This window comes from Gymnodraco acuticeps, unplaced genomic scaffold (assembly GCF_902827175.1).
Source record: "Gymnodraco acuticeps unplaced genomic scaffold, fGymAcu1.1, whole genome shotgun sequence".
In the NCBI taxonomy this organism is placed as follows: Eukaryota; Metazoa; Chordata; class Actinopteri; order Perciformes; family Bathydraconidae; genus Gymnodraco; species Gymnodraco acuticeps.
In genome coordinates, this window is record NW_022991937.1 from 244500 (window position 1) to 265040 (window position 20541).

General features: G+C 42.8%; 3 protein-coding genes across 6 annotated transcripts in view; all 3 read left to right on the top strand.

Annotated features, from left to right (window-relative positions):
- The first annotated feature begins 494 nt into the window (after nt 1-494).
- Nucleotides 495-11888, top strand: gpr156 (G protein-coupled receptor 156). Its single transcript, XM_034200351.1, has 10 exons — nt 495-724; nt 3243-3395; nt 6684-6811; nt 6895-7030; nt 7115-7225; nt 7856-7981; nt 8329-8424; nt 8558-8794; nt 9418-9576; nt 9753-11888. The coding sequence occupies exons 2-10, from the start codon at nt 3279-3281 to the stop codon at nt 11085-11087; spliced, it is 2445 nt and encodes an 814-aa protein (XP_034056242.1). The 5' UTR covers nt 495-724; nt 3243-3278; the 3' UTR covers nt 11088-11888.
- Nucleotides 4293-6535, top strand: LOC117535792 (zinc-binding protein A33-like). The gene is made up of 2 exons (XM_034200350.1): nt 4293-4359; nt 4775-6535. The coding sequence occupies exon 2, from the start codon at nt 4777-4779 to the stop codon at nt 6433-6435; it is 1659 nt and encodes a 552-aa protein (XP_034056241.1). The 5' UTR covers nt 4293-4359; nt 4775-4776; the 3' UTR covers nt 6436-6535.
- Nucleotides 11889-14323: 2435 nt separating the features above from the next.
- gsk3ba (glycogen synthase kinase 3 beta, genome duplicate a) overlaps nt 14324-20541 on the top strand; it is a 35817-nt gene continuing 29599 nt past the window's right edge. For 2 of the 4 annotated variants that reach the window (XM_034200388.1, XM_034200389.1), the window contains exon 1: nt 14324-15211. In XM_034200388.1, coding sequence (XP_034056279.1) covers nt 15124-15211 — 88 coding nt within the window. In that variant the 5' untranslated portion in view covers nt 14324-15123. The remainder of the gene's footprint in view (nt 15212-20541) is intronic. The other 2 variants (XM_034200391.1, XM_034200390.1) reach the window with 2 other exon arrangements.

A 20541-nucleotide genomic window follows, 5' to 3' on the forward strand; every position in this document is an offset into this window, starting at 1 on the left:
ACCCAGTCCCCTGGGCCCTGCAGCATGCTACCCACACTGTCACAGCCCCCCTGCCCCACATGGATCACTTCACACTCTGAAAGCCATTTGGGCAGCAAGAGCTGAAAAGGTATAAGAAGGGGGGGAACAAGTGATGTCGAAATTGGCTATCTTAATTAATTTATTGTAGCAGATCTTTACCTATTTTTCCTACGTTTTTTGTTTTTATTTCACATTTGCTACGGAAATGCTATAACTTCCATAGCTATACAATAGAGTAATAGAGTAAATGTAAAGGTCAACAATAAAGCAATTTCAAGAGTGAAAAAGAGAGAGAGGGTGAGAGAGAGTGTGTGAGAGAGAGAGAGAGAGAGAGAGAGAGAGAGAGAGAGAGAGAGAGCGAGAGAGAGAGAGAGAGAGAGAGAGAGAGAGAGAGAGAGAGAGAGAGAGAGAGAGAGAGAGAGAGAGAGAGAGAGAGAGTACGCGCGCGCCTCCCAACTCAGTAGTCAGTTGAACTTTTCCAGAGTGGCAGGATCTTCTTGTGCTGTGGACTGACAGTTTGTCGGACAGATTAAGCCGTGGAATTTATTACGAGAGTGCGGCTATGGGACCTTTTCAGCTATGTTAGGTAACACATTATCCAGTCGTTTAATTCCAAGTTTTACTGCAAAGTTTGTGAGTCTGGATCGATGGAGTCTGGAGCGGGACGAGCTGATGGGATCCTCCTTGCGCTTTGGAGACCGAGGTTTGCTACTTTAAACTTGTATTTTATTACTTTCCCCTTGTTTTCTTCAGCATACTCGTTAATGTCATTATGTCTTATTCCGCGAAATAATAGGTTTAAACTGTACGGTGCAACTGTATCAATGCAACCGAAGCTGAGCACATGTTTTTACGCGTCTCCACCAAACAGGATTGTGTAAATAAACAGTTAATTAATTAGCTGCTGATGGAGATCCCAACTGATTAAGATATTGCACGATACACGTGGTTAGTTGGTCTACAAAAGCCGAAAATCATGAATTTCTCTTGGGCATACAATAATTCTGTATAGTTTCTTAATAACTTTCTCTTTGTAAACGAATTGTTAATGTACCAATCGCATTTCGTCAGGTGTTTTGCTTTAAACGGTCTCATACAGCAGATGTGCAGACTCAGATCAAAAAGGAATTCTTATGACGTTTGACAAATTGGGGTGACTAATATTAAACCACGCAGGCTGTGAACGCACCATGTGGCTCAATTGACGTGTGCCGGGCCTGAGGCGGGATTTCAGTGCAAGCAATTGCATTCTAACTCAGTTTAACGAATATATTTATAAACGGATTATTTTCTGCATGGAATGTTTCAATGTTGGGCCCTGAACCGGGCATTATGCTACATCTGGCAGCGCCTGCATGTGGTGACTTTCCTCTAATCTTAGGAGAAACATATATGGACTGACAGGGCGATGAATGGGCTTTAGCTCACTTCTTTTATTTAAAGTATAGGCTACTATGGTAAAAGGTTAGTCAAACTCAATTCTGTCCCTCGGAGCCTCAAGGTTTGTAAAAATGGGTGACATATTATTGCAATATTTTAAATATTAAATATTGGAGATATTTCAACCAATTCAAGTAAATAAGAGTTTAAGTGAGGCCACAGTGGAAGTGAAGGAGTCAAAGCTAAGCTTCACAGGTAAGGCCCACCCTAAATTGAAGCAAGACATTCAAGGCCACAAGTAGCTCAGGTATTACTTGCGGTTTAGCCTTCAGGACTTCAAAAGACACTCCTCATGACTATTCTGAGCTGTCAAAACATGTCCATAAACCTAAGTCAGCCTGGGGAAGGGCCCTGTTCCTGCTGCTTACACCGTGACCCCCACCATGGCTGGATGTTGACTGACCTTTGTTGACACCTGCAGGGTGGCAGGTTTTCTACCAAACTGAAAGCTACAGAGGCAGGATTTGTTTTTCAGAAGGAAATGCCTCTCTCTGGCGTCTTTTCCTGCGGGAAGCAGCAGAACTGTGATCTAAACTTGGAAAGTGACTACAGGAAATGAACAGGAACTCCAGACATTTCCCAGATATGCTTCCTGGAGAGCTTCATTGTTCTGTTGACACCATTAATTTATGGAAAGCAGTCACTGGGATTCACTCAATAATGTTGGTTTACACCAAGGACATCTTTCAAGTCTTTAACTCATGTTGTACAGTTTCCTTTCAATGTTCAAATGCAAAGATGTCCCAAACCGCTTTGTTTTGATTGAATCTCCAACTTTCCCAGAGTGCTTTTGGTATCTTAGTCATTCTACAGACAATGACGAGTCGTGTGCTGTCTAATAACACGCTGCTCCTGTAAACAGTCACCTGTCTGCCAATTTGTATCGATACAGTTGGTCTCACATGGTCTCGACAACATGTAGCTGAGTCACTGCACCTTTCAGTGATCAGACTCCCAGTCTGTTCTACAGCTCAGAGTATCAGGTGATACCGTGGCGCATAATAAAATGTGCAACATGTCAGTACACATGGTAGCTTCATAAAAATGCCTGTGGCAAGAGTGACAAACAGTTGTTTGCTGATGCTCTCCAAATTTAACATCTTGATTCTCAGAAGCCTTATATAACCTGGCTGATTGCAGATTGAGTGGCACTCGATTTAAAGTAAATTGTAGCTTTGGTAATATGCAATTGTTACATTTTATAATTCTTCTTGCTCTGCCTTTTGCCGATCACACACATCAGTGTCACAGCAGTGTGTTCCTGCGTTGGCTGGGTTGCCTCAGTAATGACGTAATGCTAGTGGAAATTGAGGATAAGCAAAAACAAAAAAGCTTCCTGTCACACAGAGAGTCGTGGCTTCTCAGTTTGTTCAGTTGTGGTAAATATTTGACTCTTTATTTGGGGATTTTTTTATTCTAATCTTAATTTTTTTAATAAGTGTCTGTTACATTTATTTGTGGTTATGATCTAAAGCGTTTTCCTTGCTGTGATATCACTGTGGTGCAAAATGACATGGATGCTCCCATTGTTATTCCACTCTGTCAGAGCACCACACTGTGGTGGCTAAAAGTCTTGCAACTATTTTGTGTGACCTGGAAAAAGAAGCCGGACTGCACATGAAGTGTGTATCCCCGGGGTGCTTCCTGTTACTGGATATAAATGTGCAGTTAAATGTTATGACTGCTGGGCATAGAGAATGTATGCATGAATGCTAAGACCGGTTTTATATAGAGTTATATCATTGTCATATGTAAAAACGTATCATCCGTTTGTTCCTCAGGATGTGTGTGTGAAAGTGGACAGACTGGGGTCAGTCATGGAGCCTGAGCTGAACTGCAGCTCACAGTGTGATTCCCCACTCTGCTCGATACACCCGGGAGTGAACCGACAGGAGGGCATCGACATTCTGCAGAGAATATGCAGTCTCAGCATGGTAATCACACACACACACACACACACACACACACACACACACACACACACACACACACACACACACACACACACACACACACACACACACACACACACACACACACACACACACACACACACACACACACACACACAGAAATTTAGTGTACATATCTTAAGAATGCAGACTCGATGTAAACAGATATACATGGTGACACGCTTATGCTTACATATACATATACACTCAAACACATATTGGCAGACAAAGCTATATGAAATCCTGCATGGCTGACGACCAACTGAATATTTTTGTCCCTTCAAAAGGTTAAAGAGTAAAAACACATTATCCCAAGTTTTAAATTGCATATGTAGTCTCTTATGTTGACAGACCAAACACATTATTGACACAGGGCTGAATTCCTAAAATACAATTTAAACAACATTTAATTTTTGGTCATAGCTTTTGTTTACACATCCACCGCTGTTTTTTTGGGCTGCAAGATTATTTTAATTATCTATTTATCTGGTGATTATTATTTTTTGGAACAGTAGAATTAATCGTTTCGTCTGAAGAAAATCTGAAAATAGTTAAAACGTATCCATCATATACATTTTTTTTGGGGTAATTATTTTGTTGTTGTTTGATTAATTGATTAGATGAACAGTCCTCTGCGGTTGATAAACTTGGGCCTAGCTTAAGATATTGGGAATATCAAAAACACCTTTACAATTTCAAAGCATCTAGTGCTATTTACCACTTAAGAGGTCAAAGCAAAAGAGGAGATCTGGAAATGAAATGCCACTGGACTACTATAGTTATTTTTAGTATTGCCTCAGTCACTGGTGCCTTTAAGAGGCGGGCACACGAAAGTCTAATGTGACTTTCCAAATAGAAACTAAAGTAGTAGAGCGACTGTTACAGGGAACACAAACACTCTCCTTTAGACTCCCTTCCTCTGGGTGCTACACCACATACAAGCAAGGTAAGTTATCTTTTATATTTCTTTCCCTCTTTGTGATGTTTATTTCTTATCAGTCTCAAAGTGGAGAAATCACCTTCACTTAATATGAAAGGAACCCTGAACTGCGCTGTATTTGTTTTGTTATGGTAAAACATTTTAAAACGATTGTATTTTCATGTAATGTTTTATTATAATGTCCTAATAATTCAAGTTGATTATTGTCTGTAAACTTGGTAAACATGAAACATGTTCAGCAGCTAGAATGGAGTATGCTTTGATGAAATGTAACACCATGCATTTGTTACTATTAATGGACGTAGACTGCTCGCCAGGCACAACTGTCTCCTAATAGCATAGTGTAAAGAAAAACATGGTAGGACTGGAGCCAACCTCTTCTATAAATCCCACCTGCTTTTCTTTCTGGATGTGTTCCCAGATATGGCGACTGCTGTCAGTTTGCTGACCGAGGAGCAACTTCTTTGCCCCATCTGTCTGGATTTGCTCAACCAACCTGTCTCCACTCCTTGTGGGCACAACTTCTGCAGGGACTGCATTCAGGGATACTGGCAGAGCGCTAATCTGTCGCAGTGCCCCATGTGCAAGCAGAAGTTTTACAGGAGGCCTGAGCTCAAAGTTAACATCTTCATATCCGACATGGCTTCTCAGTTCAAGAAGTCATTAGAAAAGAAAGAAGAAGAAGAAGAAGCCAGTATTTTGGACCAATATTCAAGCCACAAAGGCAACGTTTCATGTGATGTGTGTGTTGGAAAAGGGGTCAAGGCTCTTAAATCATGTATTGACTGCTTGGCCTCCTTCTGTGAGACCCACCTGGAGCCCCATCACATTTTAGGCACCTTCAAGAAACACCACCTAATCAACCCTATGATGAACATGCAAGACAGAGTGTGTAGGAAGCACGAGAAACTCCTGGACCGGTTCTGTAACACGGACCAGACTTATGTGTGCCAGATATGCATCAAGAGAGACCACAATGCTCATCACACTGTACCTATAGAGGAGGAGAGCAGAGACAGGAGAGCTCAAATTGGAAGGCTAAATGCAGAGGTGGAAGAAATGATTCACGGCCGACTTGAGAAAATCAGCGAAATCAATCAAAGTGTTCAGCTCAGTAAAGGAAACACAGAAAGAGAGACTGAAGAGAGTTTGCAAGTCTTCAACAATCTGCTCCACATGGTCAAGAGAGGTCAGGCTGAGGTGGTCGAGGTGATCGGTGCCAAGCAGAGGCAAGTTGAAGGCAAGGCAAGAGGCCTCATTCTGGAGCTGGAGCAGGAGATCGAGGAGCTGAGACGGAGAAATGCTGAGCTGGAGCAGCTTTCATACACCGAAGATGACCTCTACCTTATCCAGAGCTTTCCAGCTTTCTCCACACTGCCAGCTACGAAAGACTGGACCAACACCTGCGTGGAGAGTGCTGTATATGTGGGCACGGTGAGGAGAGCAGTCAGGAGAGTAGCGTGTCAGCTGGAGGAGACCGTGAAGGCTGAGGTGAAGAGGCTATGTGAGACTGAATTTAAGAGGGTTCAGCACTGTGCTGTTGATGTGACTCTGGACCCTGATACAGCTCATCCCAAACTGGTGCTGTCTGGAAACAGGAAACAGGTCCATCACGGGGATGTAGCACTGAGACCCCCAGATGATCCAGAGAGATTTTACCCAGGGGTCAGCGTGTTGGGAAAGAAGGGTTTCTCCTCTGGAAGGCTGTACTATGAAGTCCAAGTGAAGGGCAAAACGGAGTGGGATATTGGAGTTGGGCTTCAGTCCGTCAACAGAAAAGGAGGGAATATACTAAACCCTGAAACAGGCTACTGGGCCCTGGGGATGAGGAAAGACAAGAGCTACTGGGCCCTCAGCAGCACTCCTATCCGTGTGCCGCTGGTAGGGAAGCCCCAGAGGATCGGGGTGTTCGTGGATGTCGAGGGGGGGCAGGTTTCTTTTTACGATGTGGAATCTGCTTCTCATATCTACTCATTCACCGGATACTCATTCGGTGAAAGACTGTTCCCCTACTTTAACCCTCGGCGTAATCATGGCGGGGTCAACTCGGCTCCTATGATCATCTCGCCTTTCAACGTCTGAAATCTGACATCTGACATTTCCTCTCTTCCTATTGCTTTCAAATATTTAAAAAATACATTTTTATCATTTTCAAATGATGTTTGCTACTCTGTCACAATAAAGTTTGTATATCCATCTGAAGCTTTTTACTTCTTTTTGGTGCTTTTATGTTCTCTATTATAAAAACAATGATTATAAGGCACATTCATATGATTTACACCTGTCATATTTTAGACTTGATGTTAAGCGTTTTGCATGTGTGTGTGCAGATGGCCGTGGAGCTACCGAGGCGCTCTGTCTCCCCGGTGGTGAGTGCCGTGGCGTGGACGCTGCTCTCCTGTGGCATCCTGCTGGCTTTCTGCTTCCTCCTCTTCACCCTGCGCTTCAAAAACAACAGGTAGACCACAAGGCGAAACACATTGAATAATACCATGAAAAGATATTTAATCAATTGTGTGTCGTCTCATGTTTTGTTATCAGGATAGTGAAGATGTCCAGTCCCAACCTGAATGTCCTGACTCTCTTTGGGAGTGTCCTCACCTACAGCAGCGGCTTCCTGTTTGCCGTTGAGGATCGATCGCACTCACAGGGTGGAGCATCCACAGCCGTGCTACAAGTAAGCCCTGCGGTTCCCCTCAATCCCTCATTATATTATCGGATAAGTCCTTGTTGGATAACCATGCAGCGCTCTCTCATCCAGGCCCGGATGTGGACTCTTTGTATCGGCAGTACCCTGGTGTTTGGCCCAATTTTGGGGAAGACATGGAGACTGTACAGAGTGTTCACCCAGCGAGTGCCTGACAAGAGAGTGGTAGGCATTCTCCAACCTCATCTTACTCTAAATGTTATTTTATAAGTCTTCTTTTGAGAAGGATAATGTTTTAACAAAGGCATTCAAAGATAAACCATGGAATGAACATTATGTTTTTTCCAAAATGTGGGCCATGGCCAAAGTCATTAGCATTTGCTGTAAATTCAGGAAGTTTTAAAAACGTTTGCAAGATTATTTAAATGTTTTACTACATTTTCATTATATTCTCACTAATGCTGCTCTTTAAATAAAGACATTTGGAGGGATTTTTTCAAATATTTTGTATACCTCTTGAGTATGATGAAACACCTTTTGTTGCACAACTAAATGTTGCAAATCAATATGGTTGCTTCAATCCTTTTTCTTTCCTTGGAAGAACAATTATTTTTGTATGTTGATGCAAAACTGGATTCATATACAGAATGATTTAATGAGGATTACCGTATTTAGAGGATTGCTAGGCCTAGCTACAAGCTCTCTTGTTCTTTCAATGTTCCTACTGTTTCATTACTCTTCCAAAAGAGACTCAAAATGTTCCCTAACTGTAGTGTTACAGTCTTATATGGATGAGAATGCAATACAAATGATTACATCTGTATGTTATTGACGGGACTTGACTTTTCTTCTCAGATTATCAGAGACATCCAGCTGATGGGCATGGTGGCTCTGTTGGTCCTGGTGGACATGCTGGTCCTCACGGCCTGGAACCTCACCGACCCCATCAAGTGTTCACGATCTGTAGGAGCTACGGTCAAGGTAGAATGTAATAGTGATTTTGTGGGGCTGAATAGAACGTTTTTAAAACAAGTTAAGAATGTTTTTTTTAAGCTACAAAACAGTTTGAGGGGCAGGACACAGCCTACTTTATTTTATAGAAATCGTTATCTGATGCTTGTTGGTTACAATAAAACAACAACAAATTACAATAGTTTGATTTTCATAAAATTAAAAAAAAAAGGTTGAATTTTGTGACAAAAAAAATGAAAATGTCCTTTTCTTTGATCCACTATCTTAAAGTATTTATTTATAGACATGTTCGTGACATAGCCACATTAATTAGGGTTTCAACTCACTGATGGTTACACTGTTTCTTCTTGATCTAGGTTGTGGACAGAGACATTTCCTACTCTTTGTCTCAGCTGGACTCCTGCTCCTCTGCATACTCATATCTGTGGGTTATCATTATTGCTGTTCAGAAGGTTTGTAATCTCTATTCTATTGAAATGCAATTCTAAAACACAACACAGCTTTTAATTCCTTTACTGTTATGGTGGTATGATGGATTGATTTATATATTCTGTGTCTTTAATTTATCTTTACTTTTTTCCTTAGGGTTGTCTTCTCCTCTATGGGACTTATCTAGCTGGGCTGACCAGTAACGTCAGCCATCCTCCAGTCAACCAGTCTCCCACCATCATAACTACCGTCACTTTGGTCACCCTCTTTTCTGCTGTAGCCATTCCTGTGTCCATCTTCCTACAGGCCTGGCCCAACCTGGTCTACAGCACTGTGGCTGGAGCCATTTTTATCTGCACAATGGCTACCAACTGCATGCTGTTTGTGCCGCAGGTAAGAAAAAACAGCTAGTGGTACAAATGCAAGATGCATGAAAAAAACAACAAAACGTTTTTAGATACAAGCTGCAGGATTTGTTCTCTCTTTACTATCTCTGGTTATAACACCGGCAGTTTCGGAGTATCTTTAAAACAGAAACCATGAGGGAGGGAGATTTTATTTTTAGGCAAAATAACTGTCATCTAATCATAGGGCACTATGTCTGGAAACCTTCATTAAAAACCATCAATCAGACAGGCAGAAACTCAAGATAGACAAATGGATGACAGATGGATGTCTTCCTCCCCTCTACAATATACGAGTGAATGTGGTGAACACACCTCTGATCTCTATATGCGTACCCATTGCCATGTCTGTCAGTGGACTGTGACTCACACAGGAGGTGGGAATGATTCAAATCTACGTAGGATGTTGCAAACAAGTTTATGACTCTCTACGTGTCTGGCAGTAACTTTATGTCAGGATAAAGGAATGCTTCTTCAGTTGAAGGGAAGGAAATATTTGAATAGTGAGCAATAGGCTCAAACACACCTGGTCAATAGATCCCCTGTCAAATGGTTCTGGTAACATGAACTACTGGTGCATGTGTGTAATGTAACTATTTTATGATTGTGCAGCTGACCCAGTGGCGGCAGTTTGAAGAGGACCAGAACAACCCAAGTCAGATGGCCAAGTATTTCAGCAGCCCCAGTAAGAGCCTGCCCTCGGTGTACAGCCAGGATGAGATGTACTACGTGTTGGGGGAAAACAACTCCATGAAAAAAATACTTAATGAGGTACCGTATCATTTTGTTATTCAACTGAATACATTCAACTGATAAATGTTTCCAGGATTAAGCTACATAATTCCTTTATTTATGATTGTGTTGGTTGAATTGAAGCCAACAGTGGTGTCAAACTGACATAAAACCCCTAATGTGTATGTGAAATGTGTTTTTCTTACCTTTTCCAGAAGACCGCTGTGATTGACAGTCTGCAGGAGCAGGTGAACAATGCCAAGGACAAACTCCTGCGACTCATGTCAGCCAGCCGCCCCCCCGAGGACATGGACTCTTCCAACACCAACCTCAACTCCTCCTCCACTCAGACCACGGAGGTTCAGTCTGAAGGCCCTTCTTCTTCTTCTCTACCTCGAAAAGACTCTTCATCCCAACTCCCGCCACCAAATCTCTCCTCTCACCACACTGCTGCTGCTGTTCCAATGTCCTCTGATCCTCCCTCTGCTCCAAGCTCCTCAGCCCCCATTGATGCTTCTTCTCCTCTCCCTGGTGATATTTATAAAAGCGAGAACCAGAGAGGCGTTTCTACCACTGGCAGAGACACATCTGAGAGGGTGGAGGATCTTAAATCGCCTGCAGCTCTCCTGTGCCCGGGCTCACTCGGGACAGCAGAAGAGACGGTTGATTTTGTCACTTCGCTACAATCCCATAGAGGGTTAAACCCAACACAGGTTAAAACGTTCAACAGACAGAGTTCCCTAACATCCCCACTGGGTCCAAATGCTCGACCGAATGGTTTTGTTAGCAGCGATCAGTTGCAGGAGATTCTCCAGGAGCTGAGTGTGGATGCAGTCATGGAAATCGCACTTCGATCACCGGGTCAGACGTTCAGAAGGCCTTCTCAGCTAAAATGTCTGGAAGCCTCCGCACTTTCCCCTCTCTCCCTGCGGACACCACGCTCCCCTAATCCACCAGTTCTCTTCCGCTACCCCAGCATCTCCCCCTACACTATGAGGAAGCGTCGGCCACCCTTCCACTCCCCCAGAAGAGTGTTGAGCCCTCCCTGCTTCTACCCAGCCCCTGAGGCTACTGGCTGTGGAAAGAAAAGGGACAACCAAAATTCAGGAAAGCACCCTGATGGACTCACTGGGGATGGCATCGTCCTCCAGGTGCACAACAATGAACTAAATCTAGATGAGGAAGAGGAGGAGGAGGAGGATGCGGAAGAGAATGAGGTGAGAAGGAAACGTCGGAGGCGTGCTTTAAGGTCCCACAGATGTTCAGTCTTGCCCGGTGCAGATGGCTCACTTGATGTGGAAGCGGGTGGTGGTAATGAGCACCACAGACGTATGAGAGACTCCTGTGGGTACTGGGACTCAGACTCTAGCAGCTCAACAGACTTCTGTTACTACCACCGTCCGTACTGTGACTCCTGCCTGCAGCGGGGCTCTCTGATGTCCTCAGAGAGCTCCTCAGACTCTGACAGCGAGTACGAAGGCTATGCCAGCCTGTACCGCTCCCCACACCCTGTAGTATTCAAAGAAGACCTCAAACCCACATTTGTATAAGCACAGGTCAACCGCACTTTACACGACCATCCATTTCGACCACTTGAATTTATTTCTGAAGAAACGTCCAAATTAGCTTTAAGGATAAAGCACAAGTTCATTGTGGATAAAGCTAATGTGCTATCTATAATGGGAGATCATTTGACTGTTACATGTTTTAATCTCTTTATGAAAAGAGTGTTTGTATTCTTTATTAGTGGGACAGAGTAGTTATTTTATTAGGATAATGAGGCTGTTATCCTAATAAAGGCTGTTGACCTTTTAATATTAGTTATTTCTAGATTTATGCTTTCAGATGAAATGTCATAGACTCCATAAATGTCTAAGTCGGACTTTTAGAGTAATACATAAAAACCCAAAGGTATGGTTTACACAGTTGAAATGTGCACTATGTTAAGTATTGTGCAAATATTGTATTTATTTTAATATTTATGATAAGATATCTGGATGTACAGAAACATTCCCTGTCCACTTTCTATTGTATTACCTTGTCTTACACATTCCTTAAAGTGTTGTTTAATTGTATGGTGGACATTTTGTTGTTTGTGAGTCTTGCTTAATGTTCTTATACAGTACATTTTCTAAACGCTCTACGTGTGTTATCTGTAGCTGGTTTACGAGACACCATGCACACACTATCTGAGCAAATGGAAAAGACAGGTCACTGCTATGCTTTGACACACTTTTCTTAGTGTATTTTTTCCGAATAAGAGTATTTCATGAGCAAAGTTCAGTTATCTGGAGTATGCGTCTTGGACTTGTGTGTACGTGAGAAACAAAGAGTGCCTTGCTGCCTTTAGATTTCTGAGCCCTGTTTATTTTCAAAAGAAACTTCCTACCACCTCTTCTTCATTTTGCAGCTTTTTCTGTTTTATACAGTGGAGTAGAAAAAGTACAGCATGAAAATCCCACAAAGCTCTGGATTTATGTAGGCTTGGATAAGCCTGCTAGGGGGTCACAGGGCAACAATTACTCCGTATTAATTATCCACGCTCACAACTTTTCCCAGAGCTTTTCAAACCAGCAAACCACAATGCCCCAGGTTTGCTGTAGTCAGTTAGTTAGGGAGTTTTAAGGATATTCTTGCAGCATAGACACAACATCTCTTCACAATCTTGGCCTCTCTCTCTTACTTCCTTCCACTATCTCCTTTTTGTCTCTCTTTATTTTTATCTTCTGCTAATGGGCAAATGACTGTTTGCCAGAGGATGTGTTGCTGTATGAAGGGAAAACAACGTCTCATGTTACTTCTGCTCTGCAGCCTGTTTTTGAGACGCCATCGCTATGTTTTCTGCATATACACCATTGAAGGGCAGCGTAGGAGACATTCCCTTTGATATAGAGCATAACAAACTATAAATAAACCACACAAAAGACAGACTACCAGCATCACTGTGCAGGAGGAAGGACTTCCTTGCCAAGTGACCTGCATTCAATTCAAGTTTAGCAGTACTGACATATTGAGATATTTTATTAATAAAAATCACTTCTCTTTCTCAAAACAACATGATAGTCCATGGTTTTCCAATACATCCCTCATTATTTATAAAAAAAATCCTTAATTTGGGGGGGGGGGGGGGCACGAGCTCCAACAAGCCGTTTTGGGCAGAGAGTGCATACACATACTACTATACAGAGATGCTGTATGAGAAACCAATGTGAGTTTGCAAAATTGCACAATATAAATCTATTCTAGTAGACCTCAACAATGGAATTATGATCAGTAGAAATGGCCATGACATGGTGGAACCTTTAAGGCACTATTTACACCGTTTTGAAACTAATGGCTTTATTATGTTTGATCAATTATTGAGTAATGCTTTGTTGTTCAATTAAAAGCCAATCATGATAATTATTTTGGGTTACAAGATTGTGAAAAAGCAATTTGAGTTATTCGACTCTATTGCAAAAAAAAAGTTCAGTAAGTAATCACATGGGTGTTGTAGTGATATCTATTAGTTATATATTCCTTATTCACTTGATGTGTCTTGCAAAATGTATGGGATTATACAACACTTATTTTTAAAGGCTGACTTCACTAAAAAAAAATAATCTTGAACTCGGAGGCATACATCTATACTACAGTAGCACTTACATACACACAACTTTCAAGTTTCCTTCCCATATTTCTTTTACAGAGGAGTTTGTTCATTCATCCAATATACTTTAATCCTAAAAACACAGCAAAAAGTTATGTTTATATGGCTGTTGAAAGTTTTCTGATTTATGATACAAAGAGTCCTTCTTATCCTTTCACATATATGTCAACAAAACAAAACAAGAGTTTGGACCTGGCTCTATCCAATGTTACCAAAATATATCCTGGCAACTTAAACTAATTTCCTAATTAACAGCTAATCTATGTGCACAAGTAACAGTTCAAGGTTCAGCTGCTTTGTTATTACACAATATAGGAATTAGAGATTCTGCTTTAGCCCAATCCAACCTACGCAGATCAAATGAAACAAACACAACTAAGAAACCATAAAAATGTACAAAAGAAAATATAACGTTTTGTATATGTAACATCACTGCAATATATAGGCCCTATATCAGAGTTTTGTTGAAAAGACTTGAGGTTGTCACATTGATGAGTGAAGGGAGTGTTGCGGTTAATGATTTATATACCATTTATAAATTAGTTTCAGCTTATAAACCCTTATTAAAGTGCACTGTACTAGAAAGCAGTAGTCTACCCTACTGCATGCACGATTGAATGTAAGGTGACATTATTAACCTGGATAAAGGGCTGTTGTGACAAGGCAGCCATGCACATATTAACACACGCATTATTAAAATTACTAAGCATTATGGCACTAATTAAATGGTAGTGCCAGAGGGCTGTGTGAATGAAAAAGTGAAAGAGAGATAGTGAACGTGCCTCTGTGACTAACATAGCAACAGTGCTGCATGACCACAGGTGCACTATGACAGCTGGGTCCATTTGACAGGCTTGTTTTAGAGCTCCATTGGCCGAAAAAGTAATCAATCCTGGGAGCAGATCCGCCCATTGTCCCTGTCGCGGCACGGGAAAAATCCTTTGAAGTCATGGGGGCGTTGCCAAGCAAATTATGCCATGTGGTGCTCAAGAGCAGGGTTCGTATTGGACCACAGTAACACGGGAAACGCCCATTCCTGAAGGATACTCTCTCTGATTGGCTAACTCGGCCACCCCAGATTCGCCGTTTGCGCGTTCACAGTTGCTCTATTCTCCGTTGCAGTTTACGTCAACAGCGTGAACCTCCTTCTGTGACAGCGGAGCAAGCCCTGTAACCTTTTACGGAAATAGCGTAGCAAACGTGCGCAACGACAAAGACTATGGGGAAGGAATAAAAAAAGAAATGCAGTATCGTCGCACTCTGTACCTAAGGACCATCATTTTCTGAAGAGGTAGCTGCCCCGGAGCCTCGGGGAAGACACCGAAATTTGACGACAACGAGGGCGGATTTTAAATAGGCACTGAGCCTTTGATTTCGTAGAGAGAGACTGTGGTAACTGGCAGATTTTCCGTTGGACGGTCTAGCGAGGGAGCCGCCATGGCAGTCGGATCATTGAGCCTCCACATCGGGATATGAATAGGAACTGCATGTGTCCCGAATAGTCAAGAAAACGCCGCATATCCTTTGATCCTCACAGGATCAGCTATCCTAACAACTGATCTCACCCTTCCTCATCTTTGTGAAAGTGATTTTACACCCAGAAAGTAATCACTATTGGTTTTAATCGGGGGGCCACAGGGAGAGGCCAGATTCATGACTATTTTAGTCGGAGACGTTTCTTCAGAGGCCCGCTGAGAGAAAAACCTGGAATATAAGGAAGAAATGCTGCTCTGATTGACCGTAGGTGGGCAAGAAAGGGTATTTTATTGGGAGAAACAGACTACAGTGAAGGATAAAGGGGTCGCTTTCTGCCTATCTTCCCTGTGAATTTCATTTACTGTCATCCTTTTTGGATGAGAAGGTCCGGCAAATCAATCAGCCCTGCCGTATAGCCAGTCACCGTCTCCGAGCAGAGAGAGAACCAGAGGGATTGGATCATGTCGGGTCGGCCTAGGACCACATCCTTCGCGGAGAGCTGCAAACCAGTGCCGCAGCCCTCGGCTTTCGGCAGCATGAAAGTCAGCAGTAAGTACAGCCCTGTGAAGAGCAGCTTTCTTCTCCTGCATGCACCAGGCCCAGTGTGGGTTACACATCCTCGCTACATGTCTCCCCACTAACCAGGCTTAAAAATGTGTCAAGCGAGCATGACGTTAGCTCTGGGTAGCTTAGGCCTGTCATATATCTGTGTCATTGGCTGAGATTGGCCGGGGCTCAGTGGCACACGCACACCGCTGTGACGCGCCGCCCCGGGGCCGGTCATCCTGACCCGGGTTAGCAGGCCGCGCCGGGCCGGGCTCAGGGAAGCAGGGCTGGCACCGACCCAGTTCAAAAATCAAAGCTTTCCTCATTGTACCACAGATCCGATCTGATTACTGTCCGTTTGAGATTAGATATCACAGCGGCATTACTACATAGCACCAACCGAATGCGTAATTGAGTTAAAGCGATAGGGCCGGCCTATTACGCAACTGTCAAAGCGGAAGGTGCGCCCACACTGACGGAGAGGGCTAGATCACTGGTCCCATAGTCGGTGGGCCGTGTCGAAATTGGACTTCGCGACGTCTCGTGGGAGTGTGACATCCAGTATCCTGTTCATGAGAGCACAGTGGCACCGTGCCGGAGGCTGGTTATAGGCTGGCTCTAGAGATGAAGTTGGTCCATATCTTTTTAATGTCTGCTTTATATGATCACTGCTACGATTTCAAGACATGTCAAACTCACTCTATTTTCCACTGCAGGTTATATGTCTTATTTCCTCTTTACAAGGTAGACTCTTTTTCCATGTATAGATAAATCTTAGTGCAGAAAAGTTGAGTATTCAATGGTCCCTCCCTATTAAAGCTGGACCGCATCTAGACTAATTATATTGGAGATTATTTTTTAAATGATATCAATTAAATGGTGGTTAAACTTGTGTGACGACCATATGAGTATAATCTAGTGTTCAGGCAGTTTAAAACCAATTAAAGATGACAATTAATAATGACTGTCCTGCCTGGAGACATCTACTGTACCTGCCCTTTCTTATCTAACATGCAGGCACACATTTGGGTGTGTGTGAGGAGAAAACACAAGGCAGTTGAGGAATGAAGGTGGTGCTTCAGGGCTATGATGTGACCATGATGTGTGTTAGTGGGGCGAGGCTTGATGCTGAGGCTCTCACCTGGGCATTGGCACTAGAAACCACTCAGTGGACACACACACACACACACACACACACACACACACACACACACACACACACACACACACACACACACACACACACACACACACACACAGGGAGATGCTTAACCATCCCAAAATCTGTATACTTGTCTTGCCCCAGATATGTGTGATGAAGCATTGGTGTGTTCCTGTCAGTGTGTAATGGTCATGCGAAAAGGAGAACGCTGTTTTAAGAAGTGCTAGTCTATAAGTCAGCTAAATGTAGTCCAAGTACTCTCTGAACTCTGAATCTTTGGCCTAATTGCCGGTCAGACATAAGCCACTGAAGTAGCACCAAATGCGAGGCTGACTTTTTGGACTTAACATGACATGAGCTTTACACCAGGGTTTTGCTGTGGTTTTCTTAACCCCTTCTTTCCAAGAGATACAAGTCGACACATAATCATCAGTCATCAGGGGCTAATGGTGTGGCCTCATTAATTGTGTGTTAAGTAATTTAATTTGTACTAGCTGGTGTTGTTCAGCCCCATAGAGGAAAGTGTTTGATTGCAAAGGCCCCTGCGATAATCAATAAATACATAAAGCAGCAGTTTGTTCTCAAACAGTATTTTAATTGGTTACCTTAAAGGACAAGTTTAGTTGCGTTCAACAGTGGCTTTTACATTTTTTGGAATCACAATGATTGATTGCGATTGAAACATTAATACCAGGGACTGACTACAATTTGCTTTTTTTTTTTTTCGATGAGTCTTCATTTGCTCTTCACATTTGAGCAATTGGAGAAATGCTCTGGTTAACTTGTTTGTGCCATATAAGACTTTACCCACTTGAGCCAAAAACGCTTTTTAAATGGGGGCACCTAAAACAAGTATACCAGCGAATTGGTGAGCAACTTTCATCGGATTGAAAGTCACTATTCAATTGATTTAACACATCCTTGAAATGAAGTGGAAGGGTAACATGTTATCAAGGGAACAGTTTGGTTAAAGGAACTTGTTGAAGCAGTTAGACTTCTCCTTCAATCTTGTTTCCAGCTGAGAAAAAGGTTTCACGCATTGGCTTGATGATATGCTGACTGGCACACTTTTCCTGAGATGAAAGTGAACATATAAGCAACGCCTCTCACATACTCCTAAAGACATTTAGTGACATTTGCAGTTTGATTGTGATTTAAAAAATATAAAATCAGATATGACATTGAAAGAAACATATTTGCAATTTTGCTGTGTCATGATTGTATTTTAGTCTGTATTAATAAAACATCAGGTAACTTTGTTAGACCTATTTTTTTTTTCCCCTGCCTCTCTTCCAATATGTCTTCATTGCCCATTACCCTGACACACACACACACACACACACACACACACACACACACACACACACACACACACACACACACACACACACACACACACACACACACACACGGCCTCTTATCTAAAGCAGCTGTAGTCATAGTGTATAATCCTGGAGAGAACGCTCTTACCCCTCCTACTTAAGCAGACAAGAACACACACACACACACACACACACACACACACACACACACACACACACAGAGACACACACACGAGTGGTTTTGTTTTTGGGGTGAGGCAGCTGGCCAAGAACAATGAGCGGCCTGTTTAGCATTTCAAAGCTGCTGCACTCTCTTTCTCTCTCTTGTCCCCCCCTTTCCTCTCTGTCCCTCCCGCACATATTGCAAGTGATGATGGGAACAAAATGAACTAATTATACGTTTTGATTCCAAACGGTAAAGAAAATAATTGCAGATAAGAAGAACCAGTAGAATCGGAGTCCGGTCGCTCTTGTCAGTGCGGTTGCTACACTGGCACTGCAGGCTGCATACCACCAATAATATATGCGCAGCCCCATCTTTTCTGGTCAGATCCCACTGAATCCATGATGTGTTAATCCACACATTGCTTGGCCAAATGTCGCTGTGTGAGTGGTGACACTATCCCATCAGCCTTGTCAAATACCTAATTCACACCAACGGTGTTTCAGGGCCGGTTCGGAGCTGGAGCTTGAAAAGCACCGGGTGTTCCTGTTCACACCGCAGCGGAGCAGCCTCTTAGCTCCGGAATCCGGTTCGTTTCAAGCACCAATTGTCCGGCTAGAGCAAAAGCACCACATACGTCACGCTTACATCGAGGCGGGGGCAGGGGCGGGATCAACTCCTGAACAACAACAAAAACCCAGCGTTCTATCCAGTTTGTACACAACGATGGAGAAACGTAACAAGCAGCAGTGGTCCACTGAAGAGACCAGCTACCTACTGGGAATCTGGTCTTCTGAAGAGGTACATAGGAAGCTGGAGCACAATCGGCCATTGTTGTTGTTGTCGGTGTGAGCTGTGAGGGGTTTCCGCGCGGTTTGGCTTTATGAAGCAGGCACGTAAACAGTTACGTCATGACGCAAACGATGACGCCCAGTCGGACTCTGGGCGGTGTGAAAAGAGCCGGTTCTGAACCTGAAAAGCTCTAGCACGGAGCTTGAACCGGAGTTGCGTTGGTGTGAATGAGGTAATTGTGGAGGGACCCTTTGCAGGGGTATCTGCATAGAATAACACAATGTGCTCCTTTTTTTGTTTTTTGTTTTAATTTAGCATTTTTTCCCCCAGACATTCCTCACAAATGTCACATTCTGCGCATTTTGTGATCCAAGAGCTATTAGGCTGACTAGCATACTAACACAGTCTTAACTCAAGTAAGTATGTGCTGCAATCAGCCTTAAGCCCAGGCCACACAAGGACGATAACGGTAGTATCTGCTACAGTTCACTATCAGATAGACGGTTCGGCCACACAAGGCCGACATGGAAACGCAGAAAATGATAACGATAACGTGTCCCAAGGTGGGTATAGATCTGCAAACTAAACGCTCTGGGGGGGCAAACGGCTCCGTGTTTACGCTTATACGATCATTTCCTGATAACGTTGAAGCAATAGCCCCGCCTCTCCTGCTCAGAGATCAGCTGCTGGGCTCTCAGAAGAGGGGGAGGAAAAGAGAGGCTCTGTTTTTTATTATTATATAGTCGTTATTCATTTGTTTTAAAGCTCAATAAATAACAAAGAAGACCTTTGACCAGCACTTTTCTAATTTTGTCCGGAAGATTTAAACTTTAACGGACATGTTGACCAGCGGAAAAAAATCTAACTGAAACTCTGCTGCACGCTCCCCTCGTCCCTTGGAAGAGGCGGAGAGGTGGGTGTTTTTTCATCTGCTGGTGGACTACCGGAGAGATTTACAGCGCTTGCCTCGGGGAGGGAGAAAAAGAGCCAGAGCGTCCACAGCGGAGAATAAACAGAAGGGCAACCATGCGCGGGAAGTCTTCTTCGCTGCTTTTGTGGCAGGACTACAGCGCCACTTACAGGCCTGACATATGTACTACAGTGTCTCCAGCGCTTTTGAGTGGTCTCGTGTGAACGGACACGTTTATGGTGCCTGTTGCGTGTGGACGGAAGACTTTTTTGATAATGATTGCGGTCCGTTTGCGTTATCGTCCTCGTGTGGCCGGGGCTTTAGTGTGTGAAGTAACAGTGTGTTTGATATTATGACTCAAAAGCCAAACAGTTACTACATGCTTTAAATATAACTGGACGAGTTGTACAAATTCCATAGTGAAATGACTCATTTGGCAGGCACATATTTTGTTGCAAACTGTCTCAGTATAAAAAAAACTGTCTATTAAATAATGTTGGATTGTTTGGGCATAGTTCTTGAAAAAATGGGCACAACATGTACATCTCTACTTTTAGTCACAAAATATTTATATGCTCAAATAAGGGTTACAAAAAACCTTGAGCTTGTGAAATGATGTGCGTAATTTCAACTTTTGAATTTGTGGGAAAAATACTGAGTGTAAAATCTTTACATGTCTAAAAAAGATGTGCATTGGGTAGTATATCAGTTCTATCAGGAAAATGCACCAATTTATAGCTTATTAATTAGTAATTGTGTTGATAAGTTAAACATAAATGGTTGGTCCTCTTTACTTAGATTGAATGCATCATTTTGGAATTCATTTGACAGATGCATTTGATATATATATAATATATAGCTAGTTGGGGCGTTTCGATAGCTTCTGTAGAAACTAATGCTGTCAAAATTATCGCGTTAACGGCGGTAATTAATTTTTTGAATTAATTGCGTTAAAATATTTAACGCTTTTAACGCATATGCAGA